Source organism: Saccostrea cucullata, unplaced genomic scaffold, assembly GCF_032062105.1.
Source record: "Saccostrea cucullata isolate Sc308-1 unplaced genomic scaffold, CSIRO_AGI_Scuc_v1 ctg2747, whole genome shotgun sequence".
Taxonomy (NCBI): Eukaryota; Metazoa; Mollusca; class Bivalvia; order Ostreida; family Ostreidae; genus Saccostrea; species Saccostrea cuccullata.
In genome coordinates, this window is record NW_026935360.1 from 16,807 (window position 1) to 36,513 (window position 19,707).

The 19,707-nt window shown below is 33.1% G+C and overlaps 2 protein-coding genes across 2 annotated transcripts; both read right to left on the reverse strand.

Moving 5' to 3' along the window:
- Positions 1 to 304: 304 nt before the first annotated feature.
- LOC134242565 (uncharacterized) lies at positions 305 to 2,194 on the reverse strand. The gene has a single exon (XM_062724662.1). It carries the CDS (start codon positions 2,192 to 2,194, stop codon positions 305 to 307), a length of 1,890 nt encoding a protein of 629 aa, XP_062580646.1.
- Positions 2,195 to 11,653: 9,459 nt separating this feature from the next.
- LOC134242566 (uncharacterized) lies at positions 11,654 to 14,504 on the reverse strand. The gene is made up of 2 exons (XM_062724663.1): positions 14,454 to 14,504; positions 11,654 to 14,091 (listed from the first exon to the last, which is right to left on the reverse strand). Exons 1-2 carry the CDS (start codon positions 14,471 to 14,473, stop codon positions 12,051 to 12,053), a joined length of 2,061 nt encoding a protein of 686 aa, XP_062580647.1. The 5' UTR covers positions 14,474 to 14,504; the 3' UTR covers positions 11,654 to 12,050.
- Positions 14,505 to 19,707: the final 5,203 nt, after the last annotated feature.

Here is a 19,707-nt window from a genome sequence, read left to right on the forward strand (position 1 = left end):
TTAACTAACAAACATATTATAAAGCTTCCTTTTTATAAACACAATACATTATGAAGAATCAAATGGTCTGCAAAAGTTGGAAAAAATGACTTTCCCATTTATTTCTTCTTTTTATTTAGGGATCTATTTATTTAAATTTTTGAAGATAAAAATTTTAAGTTAAAAACAAACTTTCAATTCAAAACGGAAATCATGACAGACGTTACTTATCATTGTCAAAAAAGTTTTGAATCACTGAATTTTTACAAAAAAAATCTGGTTCTAAAATTTATTTACATGTACCTAATGTACTATTAATAAAATATTAGACTCTATTGATTAGGTCCATGATTTGGCGTATCCTCATTAATGTAGCGATTTGTATTTTGTTGAATGTTTCTTGTGTAAGGGATTGTCGGTAGGAATATAGAGCTGCTTGGTAATTCCCAGTAATCTGTTGAAAAATCCCTAGGATCTCCCATGATATTTCTTTTCCATTTCCAAGTAGATCTGTCTCCTGATTATGGTGTACAAGATCTTGTAGGTCATCTAGCGCTCTTTGTGTTCTCACTGGGACTACATGTCTGTAACACAAGATCTCCAACATGTGTAAGAGAACATAGAGGGGGATACCTAACCCTGGGTGTCTATACGGTAACCCCGACTGTTGTTCTGGCACTAATTCATTTATGTAATACATTAAATTGTTCAGACGAATGTCCCATGCTACCTTTCTCATCTTTGTAGACAAGGAAAGTCTCTCTACAGCCTCGCTATATCTCTGTGGGTATACATATCTCATATTCACTGAATATGGTTGTCCTAATTTAGCTTTTGTAGCTTCTATTACAGTTAAAGCTTGCAAGTATCTGAATGTCTTGTAATAATACATGGCAACATACAACATGTTGGAAATGAACCCAAACTTAGCGACTAATCTTAGCATGTAAAGGGATGTTTTGTCAATTAAATATATCTTTTTATTACTACATGTATTGGTATCCACTTCGAATGCTATTGAATCTGTTAAGAAGTTGAGTAAAATAAAAGCTGTGTCCTGGAGTGTAATAGCTGTACTCTGCTGTAAAACAAGTTTCTGATATTGTGTAAGGGGTAAAATTGTGAACCTTTCAATAGTAATAAGGAACTCCATACAAGTGTGCAAGTCCATTATGGGGAGATTGGTGTTATATATCTCATGAAATAGATCACCTTCAAACTTGAACTTAGAAAGCAAAGCATCTTCATCTATACGAACATATTGCCTAGGATTTAGAAGGACACTTATAACATGGGATCTGATGGATGGACTGTGAAGCAGGCATGCTAAACCTTTCTCATATAATCCATAGAGTCTAATAAACAATTCTTTTTGTGCTTGACCATGAATTTTAGTTAGAAACATGTTGTTTTCTGGAATAAAAAAATTCGGACAAATGCCGTCATACACCCATTTCAGGATAAGTTTAAAACAGACCCAGAAACACTGCAAGAGATTTTGTGGACACCAGTAAGGTATCATATTTTGTTGAATCACCCAAAAAACAGCCGTCTTCATGTGATAAGAACACAGTAATTTATCCTCTTCATTTAATCCACTGTTGATGCATTCTTTTAAGAACAATTTAAGCAGACCGTACGTTAGGAATTGGCAATGATTCATTGAGGAAACTAAACATTTCTCAGCCAAAGAAAAGGAAATTCTCCATTCACTGTCGGGGTGATTTCCTAATTTGTGTCCTACTGCTACAAAATGACATCCTTTTCTGACTATTCCATCAATGATAGGAGGAGGGGGCCATGAGTGACATCTGTTTCTCCACTGGCAAGCTGGAGGGGGCCAAAAATCACAGACAAAACAGTGGGCAAAGTCATATTCTAATTCCGCTTGAAAACCGTTACTACAAGGACCATGTTCCCTAAATCCAAAAAGATGATTCCTTCTGAACTTAGCACTTGATATATAGAGTCTGTCATTGATTCTTATAAATGCATTCTCTATAGATCTCAGGTGAGTCTTTGTCAATAGTTCAAGTAAAGCAAATCCAGGCAGACTTTCCGAACAATCACAGAGAATCAGTGTTTTTCTAGTTAAGTCATAATGCTGAGCCTGATCCAAGTCCCAAATTATATTGTGGTCAATTGGCCAAGACATCATGTCAACATCTGACCCCTTTAGCCTGAATCCTTCCATATAACTGCCACTTGTTTCCATTTTTGATAAATAATGATAACTTAAATGCATATAATTCTGTATCATTTCGTCCATATCAAGTATTTCTCTCCTCATGGACACATGTTGAGAGGTCCCAACTATGCGACGCAGTTCCACAAACACAGACTCTGATAAATGCTGAATACCCAAATCACTGCTAAAAAATACATTGATAATTTTACAGGAAAAAAATTGAGTGAATACTTTTTTGGTAGTGTCTCTTAAATGTGATGGGTTCAAATGAATATATATCACGCCGGCATTCGGATTCACATTTGGAACTTGAATCCAATAATAATTAGAGACAGGACAATAGTTTTAAAAATTAACATTTTGGGTGAATACTGGCGGTATATGATAATATAACTATTGAGTTAATGTGTATCAAGGCCTAAGTATACAGGTCGTAATCATTTTTACCTTTCAAAAGTCATCAAGATTTACATCATTACAGTTTAGAATCTTAAGAAATGTGTGGTTATAATCTTTATTTATAATAACATATACAAATCTCATTTTTATACTTACATCCAACTATAAGAAGCCATCTTCACATTATTTTCAGGAAAGAGGAAGAATTCTTCAATTAGAAGAGGAAATCCCTTAAATGAATCTACTTGTTTTACTGTGTAAATTAAGTAATTTCTAGTTTTCTACATCATTTTATCTTAAATTTAGGTGTCTTCCATAACAATGTTTTTCGATATCAATGAACACAGCAGTTATGTTTAAAATTTAGATCTTAACACATATTTTATCTACAATATAATACGGGAGGCCCGGGTTTGATTCTCGTTCGCGGCGCTGCGTCAAACCTAAGATGTGAACATAGATATTAGTGACTGTTCCTTTGCTAAACGCTCGGCATTAGAAGTGAAAGCCACGGGTCTTTCGGATATGACCTTAAAAATGTAGGTCCCGTGTCGCGTCAGGCGTTGGCAGGTTAAAGAACCCTCACTGCTCAATGGCCCTGAGTGCCGAGTGTAGATCTAAATTTGAAGCCCTTCATTGGCATACGGTGACGTCTCCGAATATGTGTGAAAATTTCTTGAGAGGGACGTTAAACAACATATAATCAATCAATCTGTCCACAATATAATAAAGATTGATCTAAATTAAGTGTATGAACCAGCGTCACAAGGTCACTCAGACAGCTTACTGTAAATTTAGTTGCACGTAATTACTAGCTGTAGTTTCTATATAAATATATGAGAAAAAAGTTTCCTGGTCAAAAAGTCGAGTTGCATTAAAATCTGACACATTCTAATTTTAGCACTAAGAATTTAGAACTTTTGATTAATTGTAAAAGTCATGAGAAAATTTATGAGAATTTTCCAGTGAATTTTCTTCTCCCATCAATTTGATTAACTTAAATATTTCAAACGGTTTATTTTTCCATTTCTTAGATATTTATTTCTTGTTCATTTCTATTTATTTATTCATTTATTGTTTTAATTTCCAGTGAATTTTCTTCTCCCATCAATTTAAATTAACCTTAAAAGGGTCTGCCCACTAGTGCTAGTTCACTAATCCGAAGGTTCACTAGTCCGACGGCCCACTAGTGTAAAAAGTCACAAATCCGAAGATTCACTAGTCCGACTGCCCACTGGTGCTAGTTCACTAATCCGAAGGTTCACTAGTCCGACGGCCCACTAGTCTCGGGCGAAGGTTCACAAGTCCCATGTCCCACTAATCCAATTTGAGAAAAAGTTATGGAATTTATATTTACATATCAAAACAAGGGTTGATAAATATAGTATAAATATACTAGCAGAGGAAAACCTTTGTCGATTATCCACCCATTCTCAATATAAGGGCACAAATGCCTCTCTGATTTTTTAAAAAAAATGAAGTTCAAGATAACAATTTTTCTATCAATTACCTTTGAAAGAAAGTATCTGAAGATTTGGTTTCCAAATTTTTTTCATCAAATTATAATACATGAAATAATGACAAGACGATAAAGTAGAGGGTAATTTTATTCAGAAATGTAGCTTGAAATTTAAGTTACTCTTTCTTCAATGTCCAAAAAAATATGTCAAAAAAAATGTAGTCATTAAAATCACAATTGGAATATCTCATCTTAACACCAGCACATCCTACCAACTCTGTCAGCAACATATTTTCTCGGCATACGAACGTGCGTTTGATTTTTCCTTTCAAAAAACAAAGGTTACTTTTTGATCCAGATGTGTAAAAACATTTTTTAAATATATGCTTTGAATTCTTCTCTCTGTTATGTTAAGAGCGATCAGTTTGGAATCTTGTCATTTTTAATAGATACTGGAACCTAACATGAACATGTAGAAAAATTCTATTTTGAAGTTACTGTCTTTTTTAACATATATCCATGCCGATTTAGAAAACTATGTAAATGTAACGTACATTTCAAGATATATTTCTGTGTAATAAAAAGCTTAAAATTTATCTAAAATTCATCTAAAAATTCATCGTTTTGTTTCAGTTTATTCCAAAAAGATTCTCTATGTAATCACATTGTGTTATATGTCACAATCACCACTATAAAGACACGATTGCCTCAGAATATGAGTAGGTAACGTACATTTCAAGCTTGTAATAATATGTAAATTAGTAATAAGAAAATATGGGGAAAAAAAGCAATTTTTGACATAAAAATCATATCAATGAAGCGTTTTAATGCAGTAATATAAGAAATCATAATGTAACAAACGAGGTTATTGTCATCAACTACAAGAATGTCACGTCACTTCGGTAACGTTCATTTCACATATTATTGGGGAGTCCCCTCCACCTCAGTTCATAACCATTCTTTTGTGCTGTTGCGCTGAAATCGACATCGGTCGTAGCCTAGTTACTTCTAACTGTGTGCAAGGTTACAGACAAAAAAATATAAGAGTCAGATGTATTTTGCTATGATCTAACAAATGTTTGTATTTGGCCATTGAAACTTAACATAAATCTATTCCGAATATATCCATCGACAGTCTTAACAATTTCATTTCGTATGTTGCAACATCGTTTTTCAAAACACAAACATACGTGCTTTTTAGCAGATCTGGAAAAATATAACCCAAAATGCAATGATTCAAACAAAACTGAGTATTCAGTATTTGAAATGTACGTGACCGTCTTGTGTTCTGGGTTTATTTGTTTTGTTTCTTTTTCTTTTTTTGTTTTGTTTCGTTTGTTTTTTTTTACCAATTATAAGCCTATGCATACCTTGTTTTAAATTATCAACAACAATTCAATTAATATTGACGAAAAGTCGCACATGAAAAGTAAACAAACTGCAAAAAGGTTGCCAAAGATGAATTTAAGACATTTAGAAATAAATTTTCTAGCATTTGGTAACAGTTTAAAACATTTACGAGGATTGGGGTGCATTTAGATGTGGCCAGTTGTCAAATGGATTGTAACGATAATTTTGTTTCGCTCGTGTAAACGCAATTCATTGACTAAATTAAAAAAAAAATGTCAGTTAGAAATACATCAAATGTACGTTACCATACGTAACGTACATTTCAAATATAAAAATCGATTCTCTTCCACAAGCATACGTTAGACGCGCAATATATTGATACTATTTGAACCTGCATATCATAAGTTATGCATCATACAGGTTTCGTATTCAGAAATATATACCAGGTATCAAAATTATATTACATAATAATTGACCTTAATATATTTTTTTTCCTCGGCAGAGACGTTTCTTTTCATTAATTTTGGGATTTAGCCGACCTCCAACCTTTGAAACTTTCCTTTGTGTACACATTCGAGTGTGTGAAAGTATTAGAATACATGAAAATTCGTGCGAGATTCACTTAATTCGAATTTCATGGTAACGTACATTTCAGTCACGTACATTTCAAATGATCACTTTTCATGTAAAAAATAATTTTTAATTGTGTTAAGCAAAACGTCTTTGCCAGTTTACAGGATACAAGGGGTTGCTTATTCAGAGTCGTCTCATATTTTCTACTTAATATGTATTCTTAATGGAAGAATATAAGTAACGTACATTTCTTTCTTATCTCTACGATTGAAAATGTCTTTCATTCCGTAAACATATTTATAAAAGTTGCTCAAGTTGTTCAATTTCATGTTACATTATCTAAGTAGGAGTAATTAATCCTTTGAAATTTCAAATTTAGCCCATCAATAAATAAAGGAGAACAAAACTATCAGGTTTATAATCTTTGTGTTTGCTTGTAATGTGGTTGAAATAGAATTAAGCGACAGGGACATTGCACAATAAAAATTATTTATTATCACAAAGAAAATGTATTTATTGTTATGAAAAGAAATATATATGATACAAGGTTTAACTTATCAGAAAATTTTTACTTGAGAATCAAAACTATATATTACACAGAGGGGATTCAGAATAATATTTGCCTCGGCGACAGTAACGTACATTTCAAATAGGCTACTATATTTGAATTTGGAACTCCTTAAATACTCTTTCAGATCGATAATTATATGAATTCTTATTCATTGTTATATGACTATTTATAATGTTGATTTAAAAATTACATCAGTGGTATTTCTTTTAAATGAAAATGAGGCGACATCATTTGAGCCCTTATATTGAGAATGGGTGGTCATCATGGAAAATGAAAATGGGTAGAGTGCGTTCACTTATATATCGAGATGCAATAGTCTATTATTTGTTGAGGCATGCCAAGAAATACCGACCAATTTCCACGGCGAAGGGGTCAGAATGTAAATTATGCAAATCATCAATATTCTCCAATAATACTACATGTAGCAGAACAATTAACGAATTAACGGAAGCAGATCTGAGGTGGTGTATCCTATTTTAAAGTTAAAGAAAAAATCTTCTAACCCCAAGAAGTCGCTTCATATATATCCTGAAAATATAGTTCCTGTCAAAAAGTTTAATTATTTCCAAAGTATGTTAATTGCACCTGGCACAGGTCCAAAATTGTAAAAAAAAAAAAAAAAAAAGAAAAAAGAAAAGAAAAAGAAAAAGCTATTTTAGCATATAGGTCAATTTATATAGGTCACAGGGTCATTGACATTGGTATAATTTGAAAGAACTTGACTAGTATGCAAATTTGAAAGAACTTGACTAGTATGCAAACCAATTATGAAGCCTCTATCTCCTATGAATTAAAAGTTATGGTGAAAGATCAAATAAACTATTTTTAGCATAAAAGTCACATTCAATGTCACATGGTCATAGGAAAGAGCTTAATTAGTGAAGTATGCATACTAAATATGAAGTCTCTTTCTTTCATGATTCAAAAGTCATGGTGAGGTTTAAAGTTTGCAGACAAACAAACATACAAACAGATAGACAGAACAAAACAATATACGCCCCGGATCTATCGATCCGGATGCATAATAATCTCAATTGATTCGATACGCAAGAGCATGCTCTATGTATGAACAATTTCTACAACGAGATAAATTATTGACAAGCATACGATGACGTGTCTATATGAGTGAAAAATCCTCGAATGGGACACTAAACAATATGCAATCAATCAAATATCAAAGTTACAATGTTGTATTTTTGTATTTGCATGAATAAGCCTTTTCATTTGACAAAAGCACATGAGTTTGTCGCAATGCACGGATTTCATATTCACTACACAATTAAAAAGATCCCTATAGATTGAAGGCCACTTGTCCAAAAGTCAAGGTCAAAAGGTAAACATTGATATGAGCACCGGTATATCTAGCTTTCAAGTAAACATGGTAATGTTCTGTGATTAATAAATTATTTGCTAGAGTTTTCAACCTAGTTATACCCTCGGCAAACGAGGTTTAGGGGGTATATAGGAATCAGCTTGTCCGTCCGTCTGGCTCTGTCCATCTGTCTGTCTTTGCAAACGTGTCCGATCCATATCTTTCTTACGGAGAAACATTAGAATCTACTACTTCACACAAAGATTGTTAATGACCTAAGAGTGTGTCATGACCTTGACCCTGGGTCATTTGGGGAAGTTCAAGCTCACTGGAAGAACATTTTAATAATTAGTGTCCGGTCTATATCTTTCTTATGGATAAACTTGATGAGTTCCCATTTCACGCAAAGATTGCTCATGACCTAAGGTTGTGTCATGACCTTGATCAAAGGTTATCTGTGCAAGTTCAAGGTCACTAAAAAAATCGTATTTGGTACATACCTGTGTCAAAAAACTTTAATATACTACTTCATACAAAGATGGCTTGTGATGAGCTGAGGGTGTTTTATGACTTTGAACCAAGTTCATTTAAGTTTAAGGTCACTTAACGAAAAATTTCTTGATTCATGTCTGGTTCATATCTTTCTTCTGGATAAGCTTGGTAAGTTCCTGTTTTACACAAAGATTGATTATGTCTTGAGGATGTGGCATGACTTTGACCCAAGGTCATTCGTACAAGTTTAATGCCACTGAAAGAAAAATGTTAATTATTTGTGCTTGGTTCATATCTTTCTTATGGATAAACTTCTTCATACACAAAGATTGCTTATGACCTGAGGTTGTGTCATGACCTTGACCCAAGGACATTTATGCAAGTTCAAGGACACTGACAGGAAAAAAATTATAATTCATGTCCGCTCCATATCTGTCTTATGAATAAACATGGTGAGTTCCTATTATACACAAAGATTGCTTATGACATGAGGATGTGTCATGTCTTTGAACCAAGGTCACTAAATTAAGTTCAAGGTCACTGACAGAAAAAGTTCATAATTTGTGTCTCGTCTTTATCTTTAGTCTTTATTTTTTTCTACTAGGCTGCACCTTCGTTTTATTCATAAAAAATATAATGAGCAACAATTACATTTGCACTAAAAATGTTTTAGTATTTATCTCTTCTCTTATAGATCCATAAAATATTCATGATTTACCACCTCTGAAAAACCCAGCGAGAATATTTCGTCCCCTTTGGACAGTTCTAGCTTTAGTACAAGATTTATTCATTCCAAAAATTAATTAGCTTTCTTTACTAGTAAAAATTTACACGTATAAACTTTGATCACAGAATACTACCACAAATTGGCTACTAGAATTAGCCTGAAAAATTATCAGCATTATCTTTAAAGAGAATTGAATTGTTAAAAATTGAATATTTTCTGGTACTTTGGCATGATTTGATATTGTATTATAAAAGTTCTAACAAATTTTGTAAATTCAAACTCAAAGAGACAGAAAAAAAACTTTTAAGATATGTGAGGATTTGAGATATCAAGGGTAAAATACTCAAATAATAATGATAATAAGAAGCTGAGACTTCCAAATCACTTTGACATATTCATGGCTTTCGAGATATCAGTATTTGAGACACTGAAATTCAACTGTATAACAATGTGAACCAATGATTCAGATGTTAAATAATAAACCTGAAATGAGAGAGACACTCTCGCCCGTCTTCAAAGATCCTCTGGATAAATGCTTGAAAGTGAAAAAAAAACATCAACTTGGGGCTCTTAGAGGTGATATTAATATTTTGTGTAAGTATGTATAAGAAGGGCAGATTTAATAATTGATTCTACTTAAAATCCATTTATTATTTTTAAATGAAAGTAATATAAACAACAACACACCATTTGGACATAGCAACAACAAGTAGCAGCTTTATTGTGAAATGTAAATATAATTTGCAAAATATGAAAAACAATTTTATATACATTATATACATGTAGATGTTGGATTGAATGATTAAAGATTTAAAGAACTTTTATCGTGCTCTACGTATCGTCCATAAATCTTCGTAAAAGGAATGTATCCGCCATTTTTGTTCGGATTCTCGCTACACCTGCAGACCCCAATATAAAGCACAGGACTTGTCACAATTCATTGTTATCAGTTGACGGTGTATAAAGCATGTATACAGCACTCGGTAGCGAGAATACTTTATAACGTAATACTTTAAAGTAAATATACCAAACAAAGTTACAATTATAGTTGTGCAGGTCAGTGCAAGCAAAGATAGACGTAACTGCAATGAAATGTAAACAAAGATAATGCAAGATGACCAGCACAAACACGGGTCGCCATTCCGCGCTGGTACCCGTGACAGTTAAGCAGTCAGGTGTAAAGAATTTGAAAAGTATACCCTGGTGTTGGTGTATCGTAGTTAATGATATCGAAAATCACGTACGCCTGACATGTATACGAGTCGTGTTCAAAAAAATTAAGCACTGAAAAAATCTGAATCATCTGGAATAGAATACTTTCAAATCACTTATTTTTGTAAAATAAATAAACACCCATTAAAACTAGTGATTTCACATAATTTTGAAAAGATAGACAATTTTAATCATTTCACAAATTTTTAAAAATGTTCCATTTTTTTTTTCCATTTTTTCTTTCCTATCTGATCTCCATGTTTCTTTTTCGGGTTGTATGATAGATCTGCAGAAGTTTAGGTGTGAATACAAGAAGCAAATGAGAGCTCTTTCTCTCAGAACTGTTAATGAAAGGAAACTGTCTACTTGATGTCTTTCAGTGCCACTGCTTCAGAATGGATGATCTAAATGTCAGCTTTATTTGTCATCATGCCTGCTGGGACTGGCGAGGGGATATGACCCAAACCCCTCAAAGGACTCAGCCAAATTGTGATATTAATGACCTTTTACATGTCAAATTTTTAAACAATGTTCAAAACATTTCGTAATAAAACATGCATGTAAGAATGAAAATGTCCTCATGATTTTTCTCATATAACTATCAGTGATTTTATCGTTCAAACATAGCTTTAATGTTCATTTTGATTTTGTTATTGGTTACTAATAGTACTGCCTCTTACGTAGAACTTTTTAAGTTATTTTTGTGTTACCTCTATTTGTTTTGTTTTACATTTAATAACAATAATGTCTATTTCTGCAAATTGGAATTTTTAGTTTAAAAATTCTTGAAAAGTAACAAGTCATAAGCCATATTATATTTATCAAATATTTGAATGGTAAAAAATAAATGTATGGGTGTATATTGTAATACCCAGCTAGTTGAAAATTCCAGTCAGAATTAAAAGATATCATACAATGTTGTAAGTTATCGTCCAGTGGATATTAATTACAATTTATGCTTGACAGCTCTTGCTCTGTCTTGGTTGTGAAGACATTTGTATTTTAAAAGGTCATTCTATGCATTGAATTTATTTTAATTGTCAAATATTTGACATACACCACAAACAAAAAGTAATGAAGTAAAAAGGAAAGTAGATGAAGAAAATACAAAATCTGGAATTTCAAAATTAAATATTTTATATCAATTAAACAATCATTTCATAAATGTGAAGATTTTATTAAATATATGTACAAATACTGTATTAATACGATATATTATAAAATGCTGAAATGAAATAACAGATCTTGATCTTATTTAATAGTTCAAACTTTGATTATGTATTATATTATAGAATACAATGTTTGGAATAAACATGTTAATTCTTTATTGGACAATATATTATGGAGGCTGGTATGCTTTGTTTGACAATTTCATTATTTTGTTGTTCAATCAATGTAGATGATCTCTATGAGCTGAAATCAGTCAGAGATCATGGGCATAGAGGGGAAAAAAACAATTAATGTTATATAAAAAACAATAGCAAACTGAATGTATTACAAATGTTCCTTTTATATACAAGTACAGGTAAACACAATGCATTGTAAAGAATTAAATGGCCTTCAAAAGTTTTAAAAAGTTATTTTCCCTTTTCGTTTTCTTCTTTTTATTTATTTAATTTTTATTTTAGATAAAAAATTAATTTTAAAAACCAACTTTCAATTCACAAAGGAAATCGTGACAGCTGTTACATATCATTGTCAAAAAAGTTTTTAATCACTGACTTTTTACCCAAAAAAATCTGATTCTAAAATTTATTTACATGTACTTAATGTACTATTTATAAAATTTTAGACTCTATTGATTAGGTCCATTATTTCCTGTATCCTTATTAATGTAGCGGTTTGTATTTTGTAGAATGTTTCCTGTGTTAGGGATTGTTGGTAGGAATGTAGAGCAGCTTGGTAATTCCCTGTAATCTGTTGACAAATCCCTAGGATCTCCCATGATATGTCTTTTTCATATCCAAGTATGTCTGTCTCCTGGTCATGGTGTACAAGATCTTGTAGATCATTTAGAGCTCTTTGTGTTCTCACTGGGTCTACATGTCTGTAACACAAGACTTCCAACATGTGTAAGAGAACACAGAGGGGGATATGTAATACAGGGTGACTACACTGTAACCCTGACTGTTGTTCTAGCACTAATTCATTAATGTAACATATGAAATTGTTCAGACGAATGTCCCATGCTACCTTTCTCATCTTTGTAGACAAGGAAAGTCTCTCTACAGCCTCGATATATCTCCATGGGTGTACACATCTCATATACACTGAATATGGTTGTCCTAACTTAGCTTTTATAGCTTCTATAACAGATAAAGCTTCCGAGTATCTGAATGTCTTGTAATAATACATGGCAATGTACAGCATGTCGGAAATGAACCCAAACTTAGCGGCTAATCTCAGCATGTAAAGGGACGTTTTGTCAGTTAAATAAATCTTTTTATTACTACATTTGTTGGTATCTACTTCGAGTGCTATTGAATCTGTTAAGAAGTTGAGTAAAATAAAAGCTGTGCTCTTGAGTGTAATAGCTGTACTCTGCTGTAAAACAAGTGTCTGATATTGTGTAAGGGGTAACATTGTGAACCTTTCTATAGCAATAAGGAACTTCATACAAGTGTGTAAGTTTATTATGGATAGATTGGTGTTATATATCTCATGGAATAGATCTACTTCAAACTTGAACTTAAAAAGCAAAGCATCTTCATCTGTACAAACAGATTGCCTAGGAGTTAGAAGGACATTTATAACATGGGTTCGGATGGATGGACTGTGAAGCAGGCATGCTAAACCCTTCTCATATAATCCATGGAGTCTCATAAACAGTTCTTTTTGTGCTTGACCATGAATTTTACTCAGAAACATGTTGCTTTCTGGAATAAAAAAATTCGGACAAATGCCTTCATACACCCATTTCAGGATAAGTTTAAAACAGACCCAGAAACACTGCAGAAGATTTTGTGGACACCAGTGAGGTATCATATTTTGTTGAATCACCCAAAAAACAGCCGTCTTCATGTGATAAGAACACAGTAATTTATCCTCTTCATTTAATCCACTGTTGATACATTCTTTCAAGAACAATTTAAGCAGACCGTACGTTAGGAATTGGCAATGATTCATTGAGGAAACTAGACATTTCTCAGCCGAAGAAAAGGAAATTCTCCATTCACTATCGGGGTGATTTCCTAGTTTGTGTCCTACTGCTACAAAATGACATCCTTTTCTGACTATTTCATCAATGATAGGAGGCGGGGGCCATGAGTGACATCTGTTTCTGAACTGGCAAGCTGGAGGGGGCCAAAAGTCACAGACAAAACACATGGCGAAGTCATATTCAAATTCTGCAATAAAACCGTTACTACAAGGTCCATGTTCCCTAAATCCAAGAAAATGAAATTGATTCCTTCTGAACTTAGCACTTGATATATAGAGTCTGTCATTGATTCTTATAAATGCATTCTCTATACATCTCAGGTGAGTCTTTGTCAAGAGTTCAAGTAAAGCAAATCCAGGCAGACTTTCCGAACAATCACAGAGAATCAGTGTTTTTCTATTTAAGTCATAATTCTGAGCCTGATCCAAGTCCCAAATTATATTGTGGTCAATTAGCCAAGACATTACGTCTACATCTGACCCCTTCAGCCTGAATCCTTCCATATAACTGCCACTTGTCTCCATTTTGAATTTTTTATCAAGGATATGATTCTGTATCACTTCGTCAATATCAATTATTTCTCTCCTCATGGTCACCTGTTGAGAGGTCCCCACTATGCGACGCACTTCCACAAACACAGACTCGGATAAATGCTGGATACCCAAATCACTGTTAAGATAATTTTGAAGAAAAAAATTGAGTTAATACTTTTTTGGTAGTGTCTCTTAAATATGATGAGTTCATATAAATATACATCACACTGGGCATTCGGATTCACACTTAAAACTTGAATACATAATAATTAGAGACGGGGCAAAAGTTTTAAAATTATTATTATGGGTGAATACTGGCGGTATATGATACATTTAACTATTGAGTAATTGTGTGTCAAGGCCTAAGTATACAGGTCGTATTTATTTTTACTTTTTAACAGTCCTCAAAATTTACATACTTATAGTTTAGAATCTTAAGAAACGTGTGGTTCTAATCACTTTCTTTATAAAATATACAAATATCATTTTTATACTTACATCCAACTATTCGAAGCCATTTTCACAGTATGCTCAGGAAAAAGGAAGAATTCTTCAATTAGAAGAGGAAATCCCTTGAAAAAATTAATCTACATGTAATTGTTTTAGTTTGTAAATGAAGTAATTTCAATTTTTCCCACATCATTTTATCCTTAATTTAGTTGTCTTGCATACCAATGTTCATCGATGTCAATAAACAAAGCAATAGTGTTTAAAATTTAGATCTGTACACCATATTTTATCTAAAATATAATAAAGATCGATCAGAATTATATGAACCTACATGCAAGGTTACTTAGACAGCTTATTGTAAATTTAGCTGCACGTTATTACTAGCTGTAGTTTCTATATTAATACGTACATGTTCATGAGAAAAAATAGTTTCCTGGTCAAAAAGTCGAGTTGCATTAAAATCCTTTACATTCAAATTTTAACATTAAGAATAAAGAACTTAAAGTAATTGTAAAAATGAAAAGAAAATTCATGAGTATTTTCCAGTGAATTTTCTTCTCTCATCAATTTGATTTGCATAAAAAATTTTTAATTTTTAATTTAAAATGAATTTTCTTCTCCTTTCAATTTGATTTAACCTTAAAATGGTCTGCCCACTGGTGCGAAGGTTCATTAGTGTAAAGGTTCACAACTCCGAAGGTTCACTAGTCCGACGGCCCACTAGTCTGGGCGGAGGTTCACAAATCCGACGGCCGGTGTAACGTTGAATATTGGTTGGAGTTGAAAATTGACCCGGGGTTCATTTTTGAACGTTGAATATTGAACTCCGAGTGCTCTTTCTCCGTTGTCGTTGAATTTATACCCGGGGTCATTTTTCTTGATATTTTTTTTTTATCCCTGATGATCTCAACAAGTTGAAAATTGACCCTGTTGAATATTGACCCCACCTCAGAGTTTGAACAGTTTTTGAACTGGGAAGTTGTTTTACAAAATTAATCAGGATCGCTATATTTATATTTCGGTTTCAATTAAATTTTTTCCCTTTCAAGAATAATAGAAATAAACCTATCATCCAGTGTATATATATTTTGATCAGTACACGATTTTAGTTATCTTCAAGCTTGACAACTTAATTTTTTTCCCCGCTTTCGCGAAAGCGAGGGGACATTAAATCTCATTTGTCTGTCTGTCTGTCTGTCCGTCACAAAAACTTTAACCTTGCCCATAATTTTTGATTTAGTAGAGCTATGACCTTTAAATTGCACATGTGTATTCCTGGTGACAAGACCTTTCTTTGGGTACCACCAAATTTGACCTTTTGACTTTGACCTTGGAGTTTCATCCACTTTTACACAATTTTTTTTTAATTTTTACTTTTCCAAATCTTTTGAACGGTAGATACTAGAGCTTTAATATTTCAAATATATATTCTTTATGGTAAGACCTTTCATGAGATATCAACAACTTTGACCTGATGACCTTGACCTTTAGCCCATTTTGAAAATCTTTCGCCTTGGCCATAACTTTTGAAGGGTTATCGCTAGGGCTTTCATACTTCAAATATGAAATCTCTTGACAAATTCTTTCAATAGGATATCAAGTACTTACACCCTTTCACCTTGACCTTTGAGTTTGATCTACTTTTTAAAAACTTTAACCTTGGCCATAACTTTCGACTGGTAAGGGCTAGGGCTTTCATACTTTACATAAGTAATATTGTGAGAAGACCTTCATTTGGATACCAATAACATTGACCCTCCTACATTGGCCTTGGAGTTTCACCTACTTTTTGAAATTTGGGTACCAATATAATTTTTGATTTGCATTTACGAAAAGTTTAATCTTCGCTTTGTTGTCATACAGGGTAATCAGTGTTTTACAAACGCATTTTGATCCTTTTAACTTTTGATTAAGAAAAGATAGGGATTTCATATGCCTTGACCTTTACGATTGACCTAATTCTTTTTTTAATCAACTATGTTGATAATTTCTAAATGACATATAATATGGCGTTCATATTTGACATCTCACGCACAAAGACACCGAAAGCGGGGGACCACAATTCTTTCGATTTGCTTGTTGTCAATACTTCTAAAATCCATAGCTTCCATAAATAACTACAAAACTATGAAGTGGACATAAAACAAAACACCTGGAAATCTGGTGTCTAGAATGTGAGCCCTATATATATTGACCATAAAGGTGGGTAGCAGAACACATCAAATTCAGTATAAAAATTAACAAAATTAATAACCTGAAAAATTAGAATTAAACAGATTGGCAAAAATGAAACCAATGATAAGTAATATTTGGGAAAAAGATCAATATAGCGATTATAGCATGTAGTAATGCTGAATTTAAAGAAGGTTGGTGAAATCCCTGTAACAAACTTATCTGTCAGTAGCTTGCCTCGGCTTAAAAATTGATGGTTTTCGGAACATAACCTTGAAAATGAGATTATTCTTATTCTAAAACATATCATTCCTATTCGATACAATGTGATTCCTATTCGATAATTTGTATTCAATAAATTGCTATTCCCACTGGAGGAAAGATGACAATATGATTCCTTTATATCATAATACCGGGGTATTATTAGTTACATAGTCATTTAGTGACAGGGTATGGGATGATACCTGGTTAGTAAATTTCATACCTGGCGAGGCGGAGCCGAGTCAGGTATGAAATTTACTGACCAGGTATCATCCCATACCCTGTCACTAAATGACTATGTAACGAATTTACCCCACCGATGAAAGATTTACGTTTTCTCTGTAGTTTATAAATGGTTTTCTCTGCTAAATGCTTTATCGCGCTTACACTGTGCCTATTATGACGTCACGTTTGTGTTTGTGACGTTATACATCGACCGGGTATGGATTTACAACTGACCGGGTATAAGTAATCCACTGCCTTCACGTGACAGCCTTCAACCAATCGTAAGCCTGGATTTCAAAGAAAAATCAACAGAGGTGGGGTAAATTATTCTTTTCGAAAACACGCGTTTCCTATTCGATGTCATTTCTATTTGAAAACATTCGATTCATATTCGCTAATTTTGGTATTCCTATTCGATAATTTTTTTTCTTATTCAATAATTATTTGGTTGTTCGAAGACATACTAGTATCCATTTCTATTCGAAACAAGATGTGTTTGTGAAACACTGATGCCCCCGAATGGCAACATACCGAAGGTTAAATTTTCTCAAATTTATCAAAATCCAACATGATGATACCGAATATGAGACCTTATCACAAGAAATAAAAATATATGTGAAATATAAAACCCTAGCATCACCTGGTCCAAATTTATGGCCCAGAATAACGTTTATTAACTTTTAACTCCGGGGTCAAGGTCAAAGGGTCAAGGTTATTTGTTACCAACGAAAGGACTTGTCACAAAGATTATATCGAGAATATGGTTAGTATGAAAGTCCTAGCACCAACAGTTCAAAAGCTACTGCCAAGGTTAAATATTTTAATGAGTATGTCAAATTCCAAGGTCAAAGGGTCACAGTTCTCGATATCCAATGGAGGGTCTTTTCACAAGGATTACACATGTGAAAAAAGCCCTATCCCTTACCGTTCAAAAGTCATAGCCAAGTTTAAAGTTTTTTCACAAGTACGGAAATCTCATAGGTCAAGGTCAAAAGGTCAAGGTAATTCGGATCTAATGAAAGGTCTTTCCACAAAAAATCGTATATAAAGTATTGAAGCCCTGACCTTAACCATTCAGAAGTTATGGCCAAGGTTAAAAATATTAAAAAGTAGGTCCAACTACAAGGTCAAGGTCAAAGGTCTTGCTATCAAATGAAAGGTATTGTCACAAGTATTAAAAATGTAAAGTATAAAAGCACTGGCTCTAACCCTTTCAAAATTATGGTCAATGTTTGATTTTAAAAATAAGTCAAACTCCAAGGTCAAGGTCAAAGGGTCAAAGTTCTTGGTAACGTATGAAACTCCTTTTAATATCAACTTCAGGATACCTTTAAGGTAAAATCAGGGTGATTTTTAACAAAGTGATTTTCGTTGATGACTTATCACAAGATACGAAAATTCCGAGTTCCATTTTTATTGAGAAAGCAGTTGTCCCCCAAAAAAATCCACAAAAATGGGTGATCACCCCCTTTTCCATCCTCTTCTTAACAAAATAAATATGTATTGTGGGGTTCGTTCTTGAACAGTTTGATTTACTATGCAAAAAAGATCCCTAAACCTTTTATTTTGGAAAAAAAAATCGTTTTTCAAGGTGGACATCGTAAGTTATTAATGTAGTGCATAACTAAATAAGCATTAAAACGCACGTGCATCATGCGTTACCATTTCCCAAATACTAATATTACGAATTTTAACATTGAAATAAATGAGGTGTTGTTAGCCAAAAGCAAATATTTAAATAAGCAAATTTCTACACTAGATTGTATGTTGTGTAACTATGTATGCTGATATTCAGAATTAACATATACAAATGTACATGTACTTCTTTTTTAATTTTATTGTTAATTAAAAAAGAAAAAATATCAGATCTGAATAAAAATTGACAGGAAAAAATATGGAATATTTGTCCATTGTCAAAACTAGTAGTCCAAACCCGAAAATCCAATAACTTTTTTCAAGCACTACCAATTTCTCTTTTTTCTTTGACTACACTATCATGTGCCTGTTGAAAGGGGGGAGGCTAAACCAATGTCACTTTTTTTCAATGCCTTTATTATGTCTATCTTTGCAAAAATGGGGGGGGGGGACTTATCATCCCTAGCCTCCCCCTTCCTCCAGTTCCCCCGACACCTATAGCTTAAATCATAGTTTTGAAAACCAAGTCATAAATTTGTGTTTTTATCCTGTTGAATTTAGAACCGGTTTCATGATCAAAATTCCACGACCCGGCTCAGTTTTCAACGGACTAGGGTCCAAATTCAACTCCTTTGGTCTCAGTATTCAACGTTGAAAAATGACCCCCGGGTCAATTTTCAACCCGGGTCAAAATTCAACGTTACACCGGCCCACTTGTCTCGGGCGGAGGATCACTAGTCCGATGGCCCACTTAACCAACTGAGAAAAAAAAAGTTATTGAATTTATATTTACATATCATAGCTAGGAGTGATAAATATAGCGTTTTTTTAATATAGAAGAAGAGGAAAACCTTTGTTGATTATCACCATGGAAAACGATTTTGGGAAGAGTGCGTTCAGTTATATATCGAGATGTAATTGTCTTTTATTTGTTGACGCAAGCAAGAAATTTAGCATAGTTTCTGTACCGAAGGGGTCAGAATGTAAACGATGCAAATCATCAATATTC